The sequence below is a fragment of the Lutjanus erythropterus genome, chromosome 12 (assembly GCF_056507025.1).
Source record: "Lutjanus erythropterus isolate fLutEry1 chromosome 12, fLutEry1.hap2, whole genome shotgun sequence".
Lineage (NCBI taxonomy): Eukaryota > Metazoa > Chordata > Actinopteri > Lutjaniformes > Lutjanidae > Lutjanus > Lutjanus erythropterus.
In genome coordinates, this window is record NC_139328.1 from 29,128,612 (window position 1) to 29,146,233 (window position 17,622).

A 17,622-nucleotide genomic window follows, 5' to 3' on the forward strand; every position below is an offset into this window, starting at 1 on the left:
TCTAAGAACAATTTACCCTCCCCAGCTTCTCCAACCTCCTAATTGTCTGTAGATAGAAGGCATAACTCATCTAGGATCAACTGCGGCGCCCTCAAGGGACGATCCTCTTTCTTTGTCTTTTTCTCTTTTCCTTTGTCTCTTTCCACTCTTCTTTCCTCCTCTCAGAGGGGTAACTGCAGGGCACCCCAGGGAACGGCTTTGTCTTTCCTAATAGAATAACAAACTGAGTTTACCCCATTTCAAAAGAAATAGTTCACTCACTCAGAATCACACAGTCACTTGTTAAGCTCCCTCTGTGGTGTGAAGTACAGATAAGTTCATATATTTTTTACTAGGTCAGTGTATACAAAAGAAATTAAAGATGAAAGGCAGCGGTTCCATTTATTTTCCCTGGTGACTGAGTATGCAGTTGCTGTATACCTACAGATGGCACAGGAATTCAACTGGAAATTAATATTAAGGCTTTAATAGTTTTGTGGAATTGCCCAAAAGCTACTTTAGCTAACTTTCTAAGCTTTTATCCCCGATGAACTACTTCTAACATACATTTGGTCCCAAATCTGAAAAGTCCACTTTTAGAGAAGTGGTAGGTGGTGAATTGCAAGCGATTACAAGTTGAAGTGATGTGCTGTACAGGCAAGTTATTCCTCAAGTGGGCAGTTTTTAGTGCATTTCCCGACAAGGGCAGCATTTGCCAAGTGATGAGTGTGAGGATCTGGGCCCCAGCCGAGGCCGTGTCCCTCCAAACCAACAAGCCACCCACCCGGTGAGTGACAGGCTGTTAGGAGCTGTCTGAGCTGACCCCCCAATCACTGGTCACTCAGTGGCTGAAGGGGACAGGGTGAGGATACTCCTGGCCGTCACACCAGCCACATCAGATGATTATTCTCATGGACAAGCTGACACCTTCACCCTCCTCACTCCTTACCTTTTCTTTTTGCATTGTGTATTTTCTAGTTAAGTAAAATGAAAACATTGATGCTTTTTTATCTACACAAGAATAACAAAGACATTACACGTGTATGTTTTCCTACTTGCTTGCTGGGAAAATTCCCCACTTTGCATGTGGATGTCCAGTCAGTGTCAATGGTAAATCCTGCCAGTTCCTCAGTGTGTGCTATATTGACAGAGAAAGCTGAGTTTTCCTGTTGGTTGAGTTGTGCCAGAAGTGCCTACATGTACCAGGATGCATTGTGCATGAGTGACACCCACACTCCTGTTGCCGTGCATAACCACCCTGGACAATAGTTATTACTTTGTTAAATTATAATTATTACAGTAACCATGTTTGTGTTTACTGCACTTACAGTACCTAAACTCACAGTAAATCCTGTCCAGCATCAACCAAAGTTAGCAACAGTCTCCCAGACATAGCAGCAGGGTGGGTTTTGTTTGTGTCAGTGAAAACACTGATTTTGTAAAGGGCATGATGTCATTTCAAATCATTTTTGAAATGACATCAACATAAGACTGATTTCAGTGTGTATCAGTACTTTTTTTTTTTAACCTTTTCAGCATATTTGAACAAAACTGCGATAGTACTGATAACCATGATAATTTTGGTCATTATAATCATTATATGAAATTAATGAAAGTTAAATCTCTACTTGTCTACTACAATCAGGATATAGTGACTGTTTCAAGAAATAAAATATGATGAAATATGAAGTTATTTTAATAAAATTTACCTACTGAACTACATCACTGTGACATCACTGCAGGAAGAAGAAACTGATTTTGCAGCAGGAGAAGTCGACTTTCTCAGTCAATATAGCACACAATGATTTTATTGCTTCAACTGCCTACATTTACCATCAACACTTACAGGACATCCACAAAAAAGAGGTGAATTTTCCCTTTAATGGAAACTAGTGAGGAGTAATACCTAATGTCTGGTGTCTGTGGTCTCTTTAGCTCTGTACCACGATGCAGCTGGCGTCAGGAGAAAACGTCAGCCTCCACCTCCACCTCCTGCACCCCATCATCCCTGAACAAAGCAACTTCAAGATCCTCAGCACCAAGGTATCACAGTTTAGTTCAGCTTGTGCTGTTAGTGTGCTGCAGAAACCTCTTAGCAAACATGGAAGTCTACTGCTGCTATGCATGTTTTACATTCTGGTATACATTTACCATGATTTGACGTGGTTTTGACAGGTTTAACCGACATTTTACTGTGATGGATGACATGCTCATGAAGCAGAAACAAACTGTGTGTCAGACCTGCATGCTTTTAACACCAATTGTGTTAAATGGTCCATTGTGCACTTTTAGGTACATCGAAGCTTTGAGATGTGCATTCTCTAATGTTGGAGCACAAAGGACAAAAAGCTGCTAGCTTTTGTCCTTTATGGGGTCACAGTGACCACGAATAACCAACTTTCAATAACTTCAGATGATAAAATGGCGTCAGAGCAAGATGATGATGCCAGGATACAATTGGTCATAGTCATGTAATTTCCAGAACATCTGTAGTCACTTTTAAACAGATCCCACAATACTGAAGACCTTATTATTATTATTATTACATTGTCTTTGCTTTTTTACACTTAACTAGTGTTTTCACAATACTGGAATTACTCATTTCAGCACAGTACTTTAAAAAATACAGATATTTGATATCACAGGGAAAATTTGACTCAACATTGAGGCCATAAATGTTTATATTATTATTAAAAGATAAGTATAACGAAGCTGTAACATCACAGCAGATGTAGAAAATGAGGGGAGTGATGAATACGTGACAGGAGGCGGGACTATGTGGGCACTACAGCGGTGTGTGTCGGCTCGCTGTCAAAGAGAAGTAAGTATCAATACTGCAAACAATGAGTATTCAAAACAAATATTAAGTATTGATACTAATTTGTAACTGAATCAAAAACCGCTGGCATAATGCCCCAGTGTGTGTTTTTAGATAGCATGTCGGCATTCTAGAAGCAAAAGTGGTGTGATGTTTAACGCAACAGCATCAGCATCAAATACACGTTAGGCTGCAACACTGCTGTCTAAACAATAACAATGGCCTTCATCGTCCCTGTTATATGGCAGTTGATCTTGTCCTCTGCTTGTATGGTTTCCCACACAAACAGTGTCTCTGCTAAGCCACTGCTACTGCCAACAGATCATTTTCACTTTATTTTTGCTGAGAACCGCACCCATCGCTTGAGAGTGTGCCTGTGCTAACCTTTTAATATGGGCACCCCGATAAAGAGGAACAGGTTCTGTGAGCGCTCCTCACAGCTGGTGTGGCCCAGTGTTGCTAACAGCTCATAGCTGCTATTTAAATCCCATGGTGGTCAGTTACACACATAACACATCATCAAAACGTCACACGCCTATCCCAACTGGCCAGCTCGGCTCCTTTACACAAACGCTGATTCAGCGCTGTTATTACCTCTAGAATAATAACACCCCCCAATTTTGTGTTTGTGCATGTTATACAGATTGGTGAGGCGGAATAACAGTACAACATTCCCACCCTGAACAGTGTGTATAAAAGAGGCTTGTGAGTTTACAGAGGTTTATTCAGGTCAAGGGAAAGTCTGGAAATATGATATGTCCTCCTTTGGGAATCATAAAAAAAACAAGGAATTTAACAAATAGGTCACTTTACAGATTTTACTGTATAACCTGTTTCTCACATACAGTAGTGTTAGATGTTTGTCTTCAGATGTTTTTCTCCACAGCGAGCCCAGCCGTAGTGGAAAATAAAACTGTTTACCACTTTACAACTTTTCCGAGCAGAAAAACATAAACAAACAAGGAAGCAAGGAAGAATTTTTAGGTCATGGAAACAGTCTAACACAAAACTTAAGTTTTTCAAAGTCAATGAAAAGTCCTTGAATTTTACCCAGTATCAGTGGGAGCACTGTATGTAGCCTTGCCATCCTAGGACTCACTCTCAACAATAAAGAGGCAGACTATTAAACATGTCAGAGAACATCTTTTATGTCGCTATAAAGAAAATATGATGTAGTAATGTCACAGCGGTTCTCGTGTGACTGCTTCAAATATCTGAACTGCCAGTGATGACACTTTTATTGTCTTGATAGCTGATAATTGATTAATTTTTTATCTTTTTTAACAAATGTGTTAATGAATTTAGATAAAAATTAAAAAAGGCAAAATAGAAAACCATGCCAGCGTGAGTTTAAGCAGCTCACTGAAATTGTGACTGATCATTACTAGGGTTACCACTTTGAGATTAACATCATAATCTCTTCAATAATTTAAAGCAGTGTAAAGTAGGCTGTCGCTACCTATAATTCCTTAATGCTGGTAAAGCTCACTGTGGCTGCAGTAGAAATGAGAAAATCCACTCTCGCTGTGTACAGTGCGGCTCCTGTGGAGACGTTAGCGCAGTTCATCTGAGCAGCTAACAGGAGATTCACGCATATGCACAAATCCTCACTCCTACACACACAGACAGCACACACACATTTGTTAGGACTCGCTGATAGTTCCTCAACACTGTTTAAGGTGATTATGGGCCTAATGAGTAGGAAGGGCACTTTTTACTATAGACTAATTAGTGTGTATTCTACAGGATGTGGGCTAATGAGTGTACTGGCTCAGTGTGTGCTGATTCAGGCTTTAGACCACTGTCAGGTTGTAGCCTGAGGACCAAGAGGCAGGTTTTTGTGTGAGTTGTTTTGAGTAGGGGTTTTTTTTATCGATAAAGAGGAGGAATTTGTTATTTAGGGCATTGATCAATCCTGTCTTGTCAATACAGTACAACATGAAGCTCTGCTTTCTTTCTCAGGATCTTGTGTATTCTTTCTATTATTTCTTATTCTAATTATTATTCTGATGGTTGATATGTCCACAGTGTTTGGACACAGCATCTTCCAAAGCATCATTATTTGTTTCCTTTTTAAAGTAACTCAACAAAAACTCATTAGTTTGTAATTTATACTAAGCTAAAGGATCAATTTCACATTAGGTACTTGGTACTAACCAAGTGCTATTGAATGCTAGGGCAAGTTTGTCATTTGGTTTACCCATTTTTTTGATTAGATTCTCTCTGACTTAATGGACCAGCGTGTAGGATCTAGCAATGAATACTGGCTGAAGTCTATGTGCCTCACCCTCCCCTTCCAAGCTGCTAAACTCACAAAAAATGTGAAACACCTCAAGAGCTGGTGTCTGGTTTGTCTGTTTGGAATTATCTCATTCTAAGATAATAAAAACTCAACAGTTCTTATTTTCAGCTGATAATACACTAATGAAAACCTACTTATAAATATTATTTTCCATTTCTGCCATATTCTACTAATACATCCCCACAAACCACACACACTGGACCTTTAAATAAGATGTTTTGACCATATTAGGCCACTGTTACTCAGCAAGGACAGATGTGATCTGCGCTTTTCAACCAATGAGTAGCTATATCTGCATATATATTTAACTCTGCCCTCCAGATGCAGTTCAGCCATGGGATTTCTATGAGTACTCCAAGTCTATAAAATAAATGATAATGAAGTGATCTTGACTCCACAACATTTACTTAGACCAAAATTAAGAAAGAAAAGTTTATGACTCTGAAAATTATAGCAGTAACCTTGTCTCCTAATAAGCCCAGAGGACACAGACAACCTATATGTGGAATGAAAAAGAGATGTAATAAGACGTACAAATATACACAAGCTACCTACACAAGTAGAGCGGTGGGAAGATTAGATTAATACAACTGATGTTTCACTTGAATACTGAGGTGAATGTATTATATAAATGCCTTGGACATTATTATAAATGTATTATCAAAAGACAGTACAGTGCAGCCTCTATTGATTTTAAATAGCCACAAAAAACTTTAAGTTAATCAAAACATATTTTTTGACCACTTTAAAGTATCAGAAACAAGTTGTGAACACATGAACATGTCATGACTAAATTAATATGGCAAACGTGATTGCAAAAAGTTGCTTTTTATAAATATTCAGCCGTTTCAGCACAAAATTAAATAATTAGTAATTTGGAGTCTTGTTTCTGGCCACTCCACTGATGTTAGATCTACTATTCTATTCTTCTAGCTCTGTTTTTGGTCTTTACCTACCATTAAGGGAATTATCTAGCTCTTTAGCTGCTAAATACTCTACTATATTCGCCACTTAGACGCTAATTGTGCTAAAAAAAAAAATCCACAGACAGTTGTTGTAGGAGTTTCATGTTGGAACTATATTCTTCCTGAAGTAGAATCTACCGAAACCACTTAAGAATCACTGGAAGTACTTTCTTTCCAATAGAAAGAAAATGGTTCCTGCATGAAGCTGCTCCCAACAAGGTCTGTGGATTATCTTGAGTAACTGGGTCATGATTTTTGTAAAGAGACACTGGTTTTGAATTTTGAATTTTGAATTTTTTTTGGGGGGGCACCACCAGCTGAGTGCCATTTTGTCCCATTACATTGGAGAGAAGGCAGACATCTCTACATCTGATACTTCCAAAACTCTGCAAGTCACACCAAAAAAACTATATGAATATAGAGGGGAAAATTATGTATTTTTGGTTTGGGGGTGAACTGTTCCTTTAAACCAATAGAACTACACCTCTGAGTGTGGATACGAAAACGCAGGATCTGTATTTGCACTAATATCAAAACTATTAAACAAAACCCAACCTTATATATGTTTGTATTAGATCTGCTATATCTGTGCAGCATTGATGAACAAGCATAAAAAACAAAACAAACAAAAACCAAGGGTTTACATCAAGTGTGTAAATAGAGTAGTTGTGCTGCGGTATTAACATTGAAAATCCCCAAAGAAGCCAAGCCACAGAGCTTCTGAAAGCGATGATGATATTTATTTTAGTTTATTTCACAGCGAGGCCACAGGGGGAATGAAAGGGCAGGCCGTGATCAGAGGTGCTGGAATTATACTCCGCACAGTGCCACAGTGGCAAAACCGTGTTAGGAAGTTTGATTAGTAGCGTTATATAAGCTGACGTCTATATTGTGTGCAGTACATCCACCGGCTACATGGTGCCGAGTGGAGGCTGACCTGCACAGAAAACTGCCCCCTCTCAAAAAAGCACTCACTCTCACTCACTTTCTCACTTTTCCATGGCAACAGCAGACACTGCATACCAGAGGTGCACGTGGGTTGCAGCTTAAACAAGGGCTCAGTCTTAGAGAGACCACAGCTGAAGATGGGCTCTCACTTTTTTTTTTCATATCTCCACAGTCTCTGTCTGTCTTTTTCCTCTTTCTTCCTCATTTACCTTCTTTGTCTTTGTTTTGTCAATCACTCCACGACCCTTTATACACACAAACACACACCTTCTGTCTCACTCTCTGTCTTGTGCTAATACAAACACACACACACACACCTACCTCTAGGATAACGAGAAAGAGTGCACAAGCCCTCCTCCTCCCTCTCCCACAAAGCCCTGACTGTTCCCTGGTCCACTGGGCTCCTCCGGTACACATGGCCCCTACACACACACTCACACACACACAGCTCATAAGCCCTCATTGGTAACTGCAGGTCAAGACAGCAAACTCTTCTAAAACTTTACAGGTGAAGTGTGTGTACACGTGCACGTCAGTGTGAGAGACCCCAGCAAACTGAGAAGCTTCCTTGCTGCAAGTCTCATTTAAATATTTTGGAGCCATTTCATTTTTCTGAAGCCAAGGAGCCACTGGGGGGAAAAACATTCAAATGAACAACGGCATCAGCAAATCAAGTTTCTCCAGATTGGCATGCATCCCTAATGAGCATTTAAAAAAAAAAAATGCATTGCCCTCGGAGCTGTTGATTCCAAACCAATGTCGGTCTGTCTGTCTCTGTAATAGGCTGCCCTGCACTCTTCGCTCCACAATGTTTACGCTTCATCTCCTCGCTGTCTTTAAAGACAACTTAGCAGGGGGAGGCTAAGCCGGGCATGAGTGTGCAAGCATGCACGCACACACACACACACACACAAACACACACACACACACATACAAATACAGAGGCTGAACAGTAATCTTTCAACACACTTGTGCCATTTACACAAAGTATTTGCAGTGTGTGTGCGTGTCGTCTGTAGCACATTATCGTCAGCGCGACCTCCTCCTGTCCTCCACCACGACAGACATTCCAACCGCAGGGGTCACCGCGACAACGGGGAGCCAATTACACACCAGTGTGTTTGATCAGAACAGACGGCTGACACACACACACTCAGACGCGTGCGAGCAAACACATGCAACGCAATTTCCGAAGCCACGCACGCGCGCTCATTCAGCTCCAAACTCATCTCTTTTTGGAAAATAGCTAAAGTGGCGTCTCCGCTCTTTAATTTGCATGCCTGTCAACGTCTAAGAATGTTTATATTTATTTCATTTATGCGTCTTTCGAGCCGAGTTTGTTTTGAAATCCGCTGGGATCTGGAGAAAGAGGGGGAAGATGCTTGGTGAGGAGACGTGGAAGCGGGGGGGGGCGCGACAAACACATGTGACAAGCGACACGGGACCCCAGTGCCCCTCTGTAAATAGCATGTGTGTGTGTGTGTGCATGTGTGTGTAGTGCAGGATTGTATGGTCCAGCCCCTGGGGTCCTGTGGGTGGTGGCCCCTGTATGTGGCTCTGCTGTCACATCCCTTTACGAGCCACTGCTTCGCCTGTCACACACACAGAAACGCACACAGAGAGACACACACACAGCGCCTTGCCTGCCATATCCCTTAAAAGCCAGGAAACACAGATGTGGCAGCAGATTAATGTTGTATGGCCTAGGAGCACGCAGAGAAGCACACACACTTTGACACACACAGAGCGGCAGCTTGAGCTCTGCTGCGCTTCACACTCCAGAAACATTTAAGACAATTAACGGCACCTGCAAACTCTGGCTGGTAATTTTCAATGATAACTAGAGTTGGGTAGCAGTTGTTTTTTTTCCAATACCAGTGCTAAAATGATACTATTAAAATGGCCCTGGTGCCTAAACAGTGCCTAAACTGATACTCTCAAAACGATGGACGATATATTCATCCCCCCTCAGACCTCCTCCCGTCTCAGGTCTCAGCTGGCAGATGTGTGCAAGCAGCGAATTCACTATGTTACTTAGGCAAAATAAACAAAATAAACTCACAAAGTGTCAAGAAATTAAATGTTCTCACACCTATTTTCCTTCTTAAACAGAAAAATACCACTGTACCTCTCACTCCTCACCCAGCTCAGCATGCTCACGGTTCAGCTGAGTGGGTGTGTACCGTGCCGCTGGATGAGAGCGTGTTGCGGAATAGCGGCTGTCACTTTGTGGACCATTACATGAGCAAAATAAAATGACAAATAATGCCCCAAAAATCAGCCAGAAATCCTAACCAGCAATGAATTCAGCCAATCATCCATGGGCAATATATTTGTCCAACTGCCTGACCCTACTGTCAATCTGTTAATATAAAGACAAATCACTTTACATAACAAATTCACATCGTAAATACACACAAATAGTCAAACAAGGTGCAGCCCTTTGCTTTAGAGTGTGTTCCCCCTTTACACACACAACTGTTTTTAAACATTTGTTGGACGTCCTTCTCAGTCTTGGGACCCTTTTGACTGACATTTAGCCACACTTTAGACTATTTAGCTTGACATTTTAATCATGTCTACAGTAGCTACTAGCTAACAGAAGCCCTCCTCCTGCAGCTGGAGCCGTGTAGAGTTGGTGTTGCTTGGTGTTGTAACCAGGCACATTAAGTGATGCGTCTGTATTGTCTGCACCGGAGGGCAGTTATTTCAACAACATTTCAACAGCTTAGATGTGTGGCAAAAATGAAGCACTGTGATTTGGTCCACTACTGTAGGTACCTGTTGCGTAAGGAGCCGATGCCATATTGGCACCACATTTCGGTACCCAAATCTAATGATAGCATTTCATTTTCTCTGTCTACAATCTTTGGTCTTTTTCTGCTCCTAGATTTAACAAATTAATTAGAAACATAACAGTCAGGCTGTTGAGTTGCTGCCTTGTTAAAACTGAAAACCTAAACTCTACTGGTTAGATAGCTGGGCCGAGGTTTATTTTGGAGTTAATATCAGAATACACAACTGTTCACCCACAGGGGTAAACAAAAATCTAAACAAATGATAAAGAAAAAGACACTAGATCAAATGTATCTTACCAGAATTACAAACACTCCCACAAAGGCCATATTGCTTTGAACGCCAATTAGCAATATTTGTCTGTCATTACAGGCGGTCTGGGAAATCAGCATTTTGATACATACTGAAGTCTTCAAAGCACCATGAGACCCCTGACAGAGCTCAAAGCCCAGATTGCACGTGCAGCTGTCAAAAAATACAAAAAAATTATTTAATATGCCACGAGGAGCTGTCTCAAAAATCGATTGAAATCAAGTTTATCAAACGCAAATGGTCAGAACTGATGAACAGGGTGGAATAAATCAACATAGAAACAGTGATGTATCCTGGACAATTTAAAGTGGAAATAGACAACTTTTTTGCTTCAACCTATCTTTATAAAGTAAATGCTGATTGAACAATGACAACATCTGCATTTACATTGGTTCCTCACCAGCCTCTCATTCACCAGTCTGCCACCAGGCAATGTTTTCTTCTAACATTACTTCACCGCCACACCCACTCCTGCTGTTACTTGTTTGTGCGCAGTAATAACGTTACTCAAACTATGTTTTTACTATGCAATGCACATCATTACAATAGCTTGCCAGTTTGCAAATTCAATATAAAATTGCAATTTTCAATTTACCGCTTCAGTGGTTTTCAAAGTGGTGTTGATCATTTCTCTTTACGGAGCTGGGCTCTGACTCTGAGGAAAAGGAACATGTTTTCAATCTGCCACGGCAAGTGATCTAAAAACTATACCGTCACATGGAGAAGAAACCAATCAGATGCTTGAATCAGAGGTGTGGGAGATTTAAATCTGTCAAGAATAAGTCCATGTTAGATTTTGGACAAGCAAAAACAACTATACAGCCCTCTCTGCTTTAAAAATTTTAATTCTTTTGAATCCCTGACCACACCCAGCATGGTGCTATAGTGCCACGGTACTAGAGGTGCAACTAAGGATAACTGTTAGTTATCGAGAAATCTGCTGATTATTTTTTCAGTGAAAGGGTTTGTGTATTAAGTGTAAGAAAATGTGAGGTCCATTATAATATTCTATGATTTATTCCATTGCTTGTTTGTAGAGATGTTCTGATGCCATTTTTTCCTTCCTGATTCGGGTTCTGATACCTGAACTTTGTGTATCAGCAGATACTGAATACTGATGCAATATCAGTGCCTAAAGTGTTTTTGTTTTTTTTTAAACAGCTGTATACTGCTAACCCTGTATGGATGTGATATGATTGCTATCATTGTTGCTTGGCCTGGCTCAAGTTGAAAAATTTGGCATATGGGACACAGTTCGGAATTAACAAGGTTCCATTTCAGGGCTAATAAATCATCTGTCCAAAATCTATTCAGTTTTCTGACATACATGACAAGAAAGAGTCAAATTCTAACATTGGGAAGCTGAAAGCAGAACATTTGTGGCTGGAAGAGTGCCTAAAATAATGAAGCTATTATCAAAATAACTGCATAATTATTTTCTGTTGATCAACTAATGGATTAATCAACTAACTGTTGCAGCTGCCCACAGCTGCTTTTACATTTAATCCTTGTATGTGCAGTATGCTCATTAGTTGCAGCCCTGGATGTGACTATGAATTATTTAAATGTGGGTATAACAACGCACATTTTCAGGCAGTCTCTCCTGGAAGGCATTCATAGTGTTGAACTCTGTCAGCTTTTCACACCTGGCTAATTATGGCGTCAAGTGAGTGTGAACTGTTGTTTCTGGAAAGTTCAGACACAACCCCTAATGGTGATGCCGGAAAGCTGTGGATGGTGGGTAATCCAAATTTAAATGGCAGAATCCGATTTTATGCTACTTGGAAAACTTGTTCACATATGCTTTTGAAGGATGGATGTGAATTATTCTCCCAGTAACCTGTATTCCCGGCAGACAACTTCTTTTTTTAGCTTCTTGGCCCTTCGCAGGTGAGCCGAGAAGTTAATTTCGGACACTGCACAGATGCCTCGCTGTGCACGAGGGCCCTCAGCGGGGCCGAAAGCGCTGACACACACCGAAGTGATCTATCAGTGTGCCGCCACTCGTGCTAGCTCATCACCCTGGCGGAGGAGGTAGCAGCAGCGATCATACTGTCTTATTTCTCTCAATCTGCTCTCCTCACTCACGCTTCACTCAGCGCGAGTCAGCCCGCTCTGCCTCCTCATCTCTAACCTTGTCTACCTCTCGGTTCCCTCTTCTCCTCTGGCACCCTCATAAATGAATCATCACATCGCCCAGCAGAGCAGAAATGTTCCTTAATTGCACCGACATAACCAGCGCTGTCTTTCACATGCACACATATCAAACACATGCGCCATTAATGGGTGGTAGGGGGAGTGTGCGCACGCGGGGGCTCGCGTGTCTCACTGGTATGTGCCCTGTCAATGTGGTTCAGTGTTACAAGCCTGTGTCCATGTCCTCTTTTTCTCCCCTCATTGTTTTTCCTCCTCTCCCATGTTCTCCTGGTGTAATGATTTGGATCAGATGCTGCTGTGTGGAATTAGGATCCCCCCCCCACACACACCCCTCTTCCTCCCCCACCTCTCGTCTCTCACACTGGCCCTCTGGCTGACAGGCATCTCGTTAGTGCAGTATGTCTGTCAGTGAGGTTCGAGATTGAGCTGTGCCCCCGCATATCCCTGATGTCTCTCTCTCACACACACACACACACACAAACACACTCGCTGAGTTGACGACGGCTCTGAACAGACAGTCTCTCTGGCCTCAATAATGATCTGATGTCCTCTACTTTTAACATGTAGCTCTAATGGAAGCGTTATTTTTGTCGACCATTTTGCTAAACATTGTTATCTCCCCCTTTCTTCCCCTCCTTATCTCCCCTCTCTTCTGTCAGGTGGAGTTCAAGATGAAGAAGACGGACGGCATCAGATGGGAGAAGCTGGAGGGAGAGGGACAGGAGTCCAACATCAAACACTTCAACCCTAGTCAGTCCACAGCTCCTGCGTTTACACTCTTCCCCCCCCAACCATCCTCTTGTCTCTGCTCTCGTATCTCCCTCTTCTCATTCCTCTCTGTCTTTCTCTCCCTGCAAAGATCAATATAAGCTCCTGTGTTTGTCTGTTCGGCACTAAAATGAGAGTGGGCAGTCAAGCCCTGCTACAGTCTTTCATTAGTCTGACGGCGAAAGTAGGCAGGGAGAGGGAAAGGTATGACAGCAAAATATGACTCAGTATTTTAGCCCACACATTCCTATTACTGACAGGATTAATTACTTATGTAAGTGTGTGTGTGTGTGTGTGTGTGTGTGTGTGTGTGTGTGTGTGTAAGGGGGAGTAAAAGTTAAGTGGGCAGCCAAAACTGTCCTTTCCACGCAACCGGCTCAGCCTCCAGGACGCCCTGTTTTATAAATGCCTTGCTCCTAACTTGGACCGCTGTTACATTCAAACACGATATTTGACATCTGATTTTATGGGATCACATTGCCGTATGTCCACACTTGGCCTGAATATGTCTGCTGTGCGTCTGGCGCTGTATTTATGTAAATCTGCCTCTGGATTACATTTCCCGCTCCATCTCTTGTTGGGATTATGGTGGGCGTACTTCATCCAGGAAATATAGAAATCAAATCACAATGTGATCCTTCAGCGGCGTCTGAGTCGGATGATTCAGTTGCAAAGTGAGCAAAATGATTTGGTAAATACATCTCAGTGTGATTTGATGATAAAAGTCGGAGTATTAAAGTGCATTCAATTAAAATGTCAGTTAGAAACATTTATGAACACTTGTACTGTTTCACAAAAGCGATAAGCACCATGTTACATCTAGAGAGCTCTGCTTGTCGGCCTGCTAAATGTTCTGAGCTGCTTTAAAATTTTTCCGACTTTACCTGAAAGTATATGAACCTTTTTAACTCTTCTCCATCAGTTCAGTACCCAACATCATCCCACTACACCCACAAGTGGGACAAAATGGTGGTGGACCTCAATGAGGAGGAGAAAAACGAGAAGCTTGAGGGAGATGCAGCGCTCAACAAGCTCTTCCAGCAGATCTACTGCGACGGCTCAGACGAAGTCAAACGAGCCATGAACAAGTCTTTTGTAAGTATAGCACTTAAACGCACAATATGTAAGATCTGCTGCTAGGGGTCTATCCATAGTTGGATGACGTCTGAAGTAGCATGGGACCATGGGAGTTGTTTTCATTGTTTAACAAGCACCATTGCAGACAGAAACCATGTTCACCGGGGAGGAAATATGAAAATTTTATTCACGTTATCTTTAGTCACATTTGCCAACTTCAGTCCTTATTCTGACATATCCTGTTGTCCCAGAACTTATAGTAACTAGCGGCAAGTAGGAAACCCATGGTTACCTTGAATAAATTAAAGGATTTTCTGGGTTTGACGGTTGTTCAAAGCATTTCTGATAACATAAGTACACAACTCAACAAAATATATAACAGGTGACAGTGCCAACCACTGCACCACCACGCAACCTGCAAAAGTGTATAGAAAGTCAAAAATCCAAAAGAGTAGCCTTTTCTGGCTTGGTCTTGAGATGTTCTGTACGAATTTAGCGATGTTTGCCCAAAATGGGTGAGAGGAGTAGTGAAAAATCAGATTTGGACAAAATTCAACATGACAGAAAAGACACAAATGGACGTGACTTATATAGAGAGACTGCAGACAAAAAAAAAGAATCGTGTTTCTGAGATGTAGAGTCCAAAATTTAAAAGCCAAAATGTAAAGTTCACTGTTATAGCGCCACTATCTGGCCAAATTGCATCAAATTCAACATTGTACTTCCTTGGATCTTAAGCAATACAGTCGCCAAGTTTGAAGTTGATCAGATGAACAGCTGTCATCAGGAAGATGGAAGGACATTCATACAGACAGAGACTCCTTCCTTTATAGTTAGATTAACAGACATATAACTGTCAGTGAATGCAACACATGCGGTGTGGATTGATGCAGCAGTAGCAGATTATGTAGTTAATGAGCTTCCATAACAGTGTATTTACGTGTATGTCAAAGAAGGATGTGTGTGTGAGTGTGTGATTGCAGCTAAATGTTGATTGACAGTTGGTGTGAATCAGCATTCTGTGTTGTCAACCATATGAGATGATGATGCTGGAGGACTTTGGATTTGCTGTCATTTCCAACATAGAAGCTACCACTGAGAGTTTTAACATTCATCGCATGTCGTCACTTATGCATTTGGAGCAGAAGACCTTTAGGAGAGTAAAGGTCAGCTTATATGAAAATTAGCATTCTGAATTCTTTGACTTTTTAGCTTATTGTGAAATAACACGGAAATTAAAATGAAAAATGAGCCACTGATCCCAAAAAAATCCACCTTGTTCATCAATACTCATGGACTCAACGATGCTGCAGTGGACTTATCTAAGCCCTGAGCATTTTGAAGCAGAGAGAAGGTGTTGCATAACTACAGCACTAATGAAGTGAGGGATCATTTCACTGAACTTATTTCTGCCTCTGTCTCCCCTCCCCGCGCAGATGGAGTCAGGTGGTACGGTCCTGAGCACCAACTGGAAAGATGTGGGCAAGAGAAAAGTGGAGATGAACCCACCGGACGATGTGGAGTTCAAGAAGTACTGAGCACCCCCCTCCCTCCATCTCTTTCTTCCTCCTCTCTGTTTGGCATCATCTTTCTTCGCATATGTCCATCTGAGCTGCAGTGGGGGCCCTCATTGCTCTGCAGTCTCCATGGCCGTCCACTTCCCTCCTCTCCCCAAACCCTCAGTTGTTCTCACTAAGTGCAGGGAGCCTCAGCGCTCCCACTTTTCACTCCACCAAACCACTCATGGCCTCCTCTTTGCAATAACATACCACCATATGGGGTCGGTTAATTTCAGTAATCTGTTGAACAGATTGAGTTATCTGATTTTTTTTTTTTTTAAGCCCCACTGACTCAAAAGGGATTCCAATGTGACTGACAGACCTGAAATGCTCCAGTTTAACTTTCAGATCTGCTTTTAGAACATCATTCTTCTTTTCTCTCCTCTGCCTCTTCTGGATTTCTCAAAAAATGCCCACAGCCTTTCTATTCAGGAGCCTTTTATGACTTCTTACTATCAGCACTTGTATAAAACTGTAAAGTTGTTAAAAATAAGAACCGATTGAGATGTTTAAATAACAACTAAGCTATGATTTCTTGTCTTATGCAGTTTTTTTCTGTACCCTGGGTTAAAAAAAGTCAACAGCAATACTCTGCATACTTTTGGAGTCTGTGTGACATGTCAGTCGGTGGCTTAGCACCGGCCGCTCCCTCAGTGTGATTTAAGCTTCAGTGTAAATAAAAGATTTGTTGTTTGGCTCGCAAACTTTGTCACCTGTTTTATGGTCCTTCGTCCCTGGAAACTGTTTCGGACAGGTTTGAAAGTCTCCAAAGGGATTCATCAGATGCAAAAACAGCAATATATCATGACAGGAAGCCATGCTCTGTGATTATGTGCTGCAAGGAGTGAAATGTGGCATCACTGATAGGAGCACAGGCAGTTCAGATATGGATGACGGCTCGAGGATATGGTTTACGTATTGTGGTTCGATCGGTATCAAGACGGAGAGCCCCGGAGTCGTTTGGCCAGCAGGCGAGGACGCAGCCCCGAGGTGGATTGGTGATTTACAGTCGGAGATGTGGGAGAGCGGGCGGGCACCTCCCCTGTTCTCCAACCACATATATGCGGCAGCTGTAACTGTGAGGAGGCGTCCTGCCGCGGCAAGAGAGCATTAATATGGATCAGCCTCCTAACCGCATCATCAAGCCTCTCATACTGAGTTAAGTGTTAAATTCATCACACATCGTTTCATCTCTCGTGACGATCAAACGCCCGTTTGTGGCTCTGGATGGAACTCTTAGCTTCATCTCACACACACACACACAAACACACACTCCTACACTATCCCTGACACACACACACAAACACACCGCCCCCATCCTTACCCCCTACCCCTGCCTGAGGCGGCTCTGTGACATCAAAAGGAGCTAAGCGCTTTGCATCGTGGGTAAGATCTGGGAGCGTGACGGCTACAGAGTCTTTAGTCTCATTAAAGAGTTCTAGAGCTGCAACTCTCAACATTAAAGAACTCTGGAAACTTCTTTCTGCTCATCCCTTTGGAGCAGCTACCAGATGTGACACATCTAAAAAGTGTTTTTGAGTGTGTGAGAGAGAAGAAGAACGGGGGGGGGGGGGGGGTGTTCCCAAATCAAGCCGATCGATAACCAAAAAAGAGGGGATGACACTCCAAAGTTTACTTAAAAAAGTTTATTCAGAGATATTGCACTTGGAGAGCTTCTTCAACGCAGATGAAAATTCATTTGGATGAAAGTTTGTGAGAGAATGCGTACAGTACATTGTTTTTAATGAGCAACTCATGAAGACAACATAGGCAAAGGAGAGAATTAAAACACAGGAGTCAAAAAGATGAAAAGCCTAAATAAATGATAGACCTTTTTCATGGCAGCCATTTTGACTAATTGTGGTCCTGTTCCATTTAGTGTAGCAGAGCCTTTCCAGTGAACCAACATGCATGTTTGACCCTTCCTAACTCCCACCCCTT

General features: G+C 42.0%; 1 protein-coding gene across 4 annotated transcripts in view; it reads left to right on the forward strand.

Annotated features, from left to right (window-relative positions):
- The window catches only part of sugt1 (SGT1 homolog, MIS12 kinetochore complex assembly cochaperone), a 39,173-nt gene extending 22,788 nt beyond the window's left edge, over positions 1 to 16,385 (forward strand). For all 4 annotated transcript variants that reach the window (XM_084731760.1, XM_084731756.1, XM_084731758.1 and 1 more), the window contains 4 exons: positions 1,915 to 2,022; positions 12,937 to 13,027; positions 13,968 to 14,140; positions 15,559 to 16,385. In XM_084731760.1, coding sequence (XP_084587886.1) covers positions 1,915 to 2,022; positions 12,937 to 13,027; positions 13,968 to 14,140; positions 15,559 to 15,660 — 474 coding nt within the window. In that variant the 3' untranslated portion in view covers positions 15,661 to 16,385. The remainder of the gene's footprint in view (positions 1 to 1,914; positions 2,023 to 12,936; positions 13,028 to 13,967; positions 14,141 to 15,558) is intronic.
- Positions 16,386 to 17,622: the final 1,237 nt, after the last annotated feature.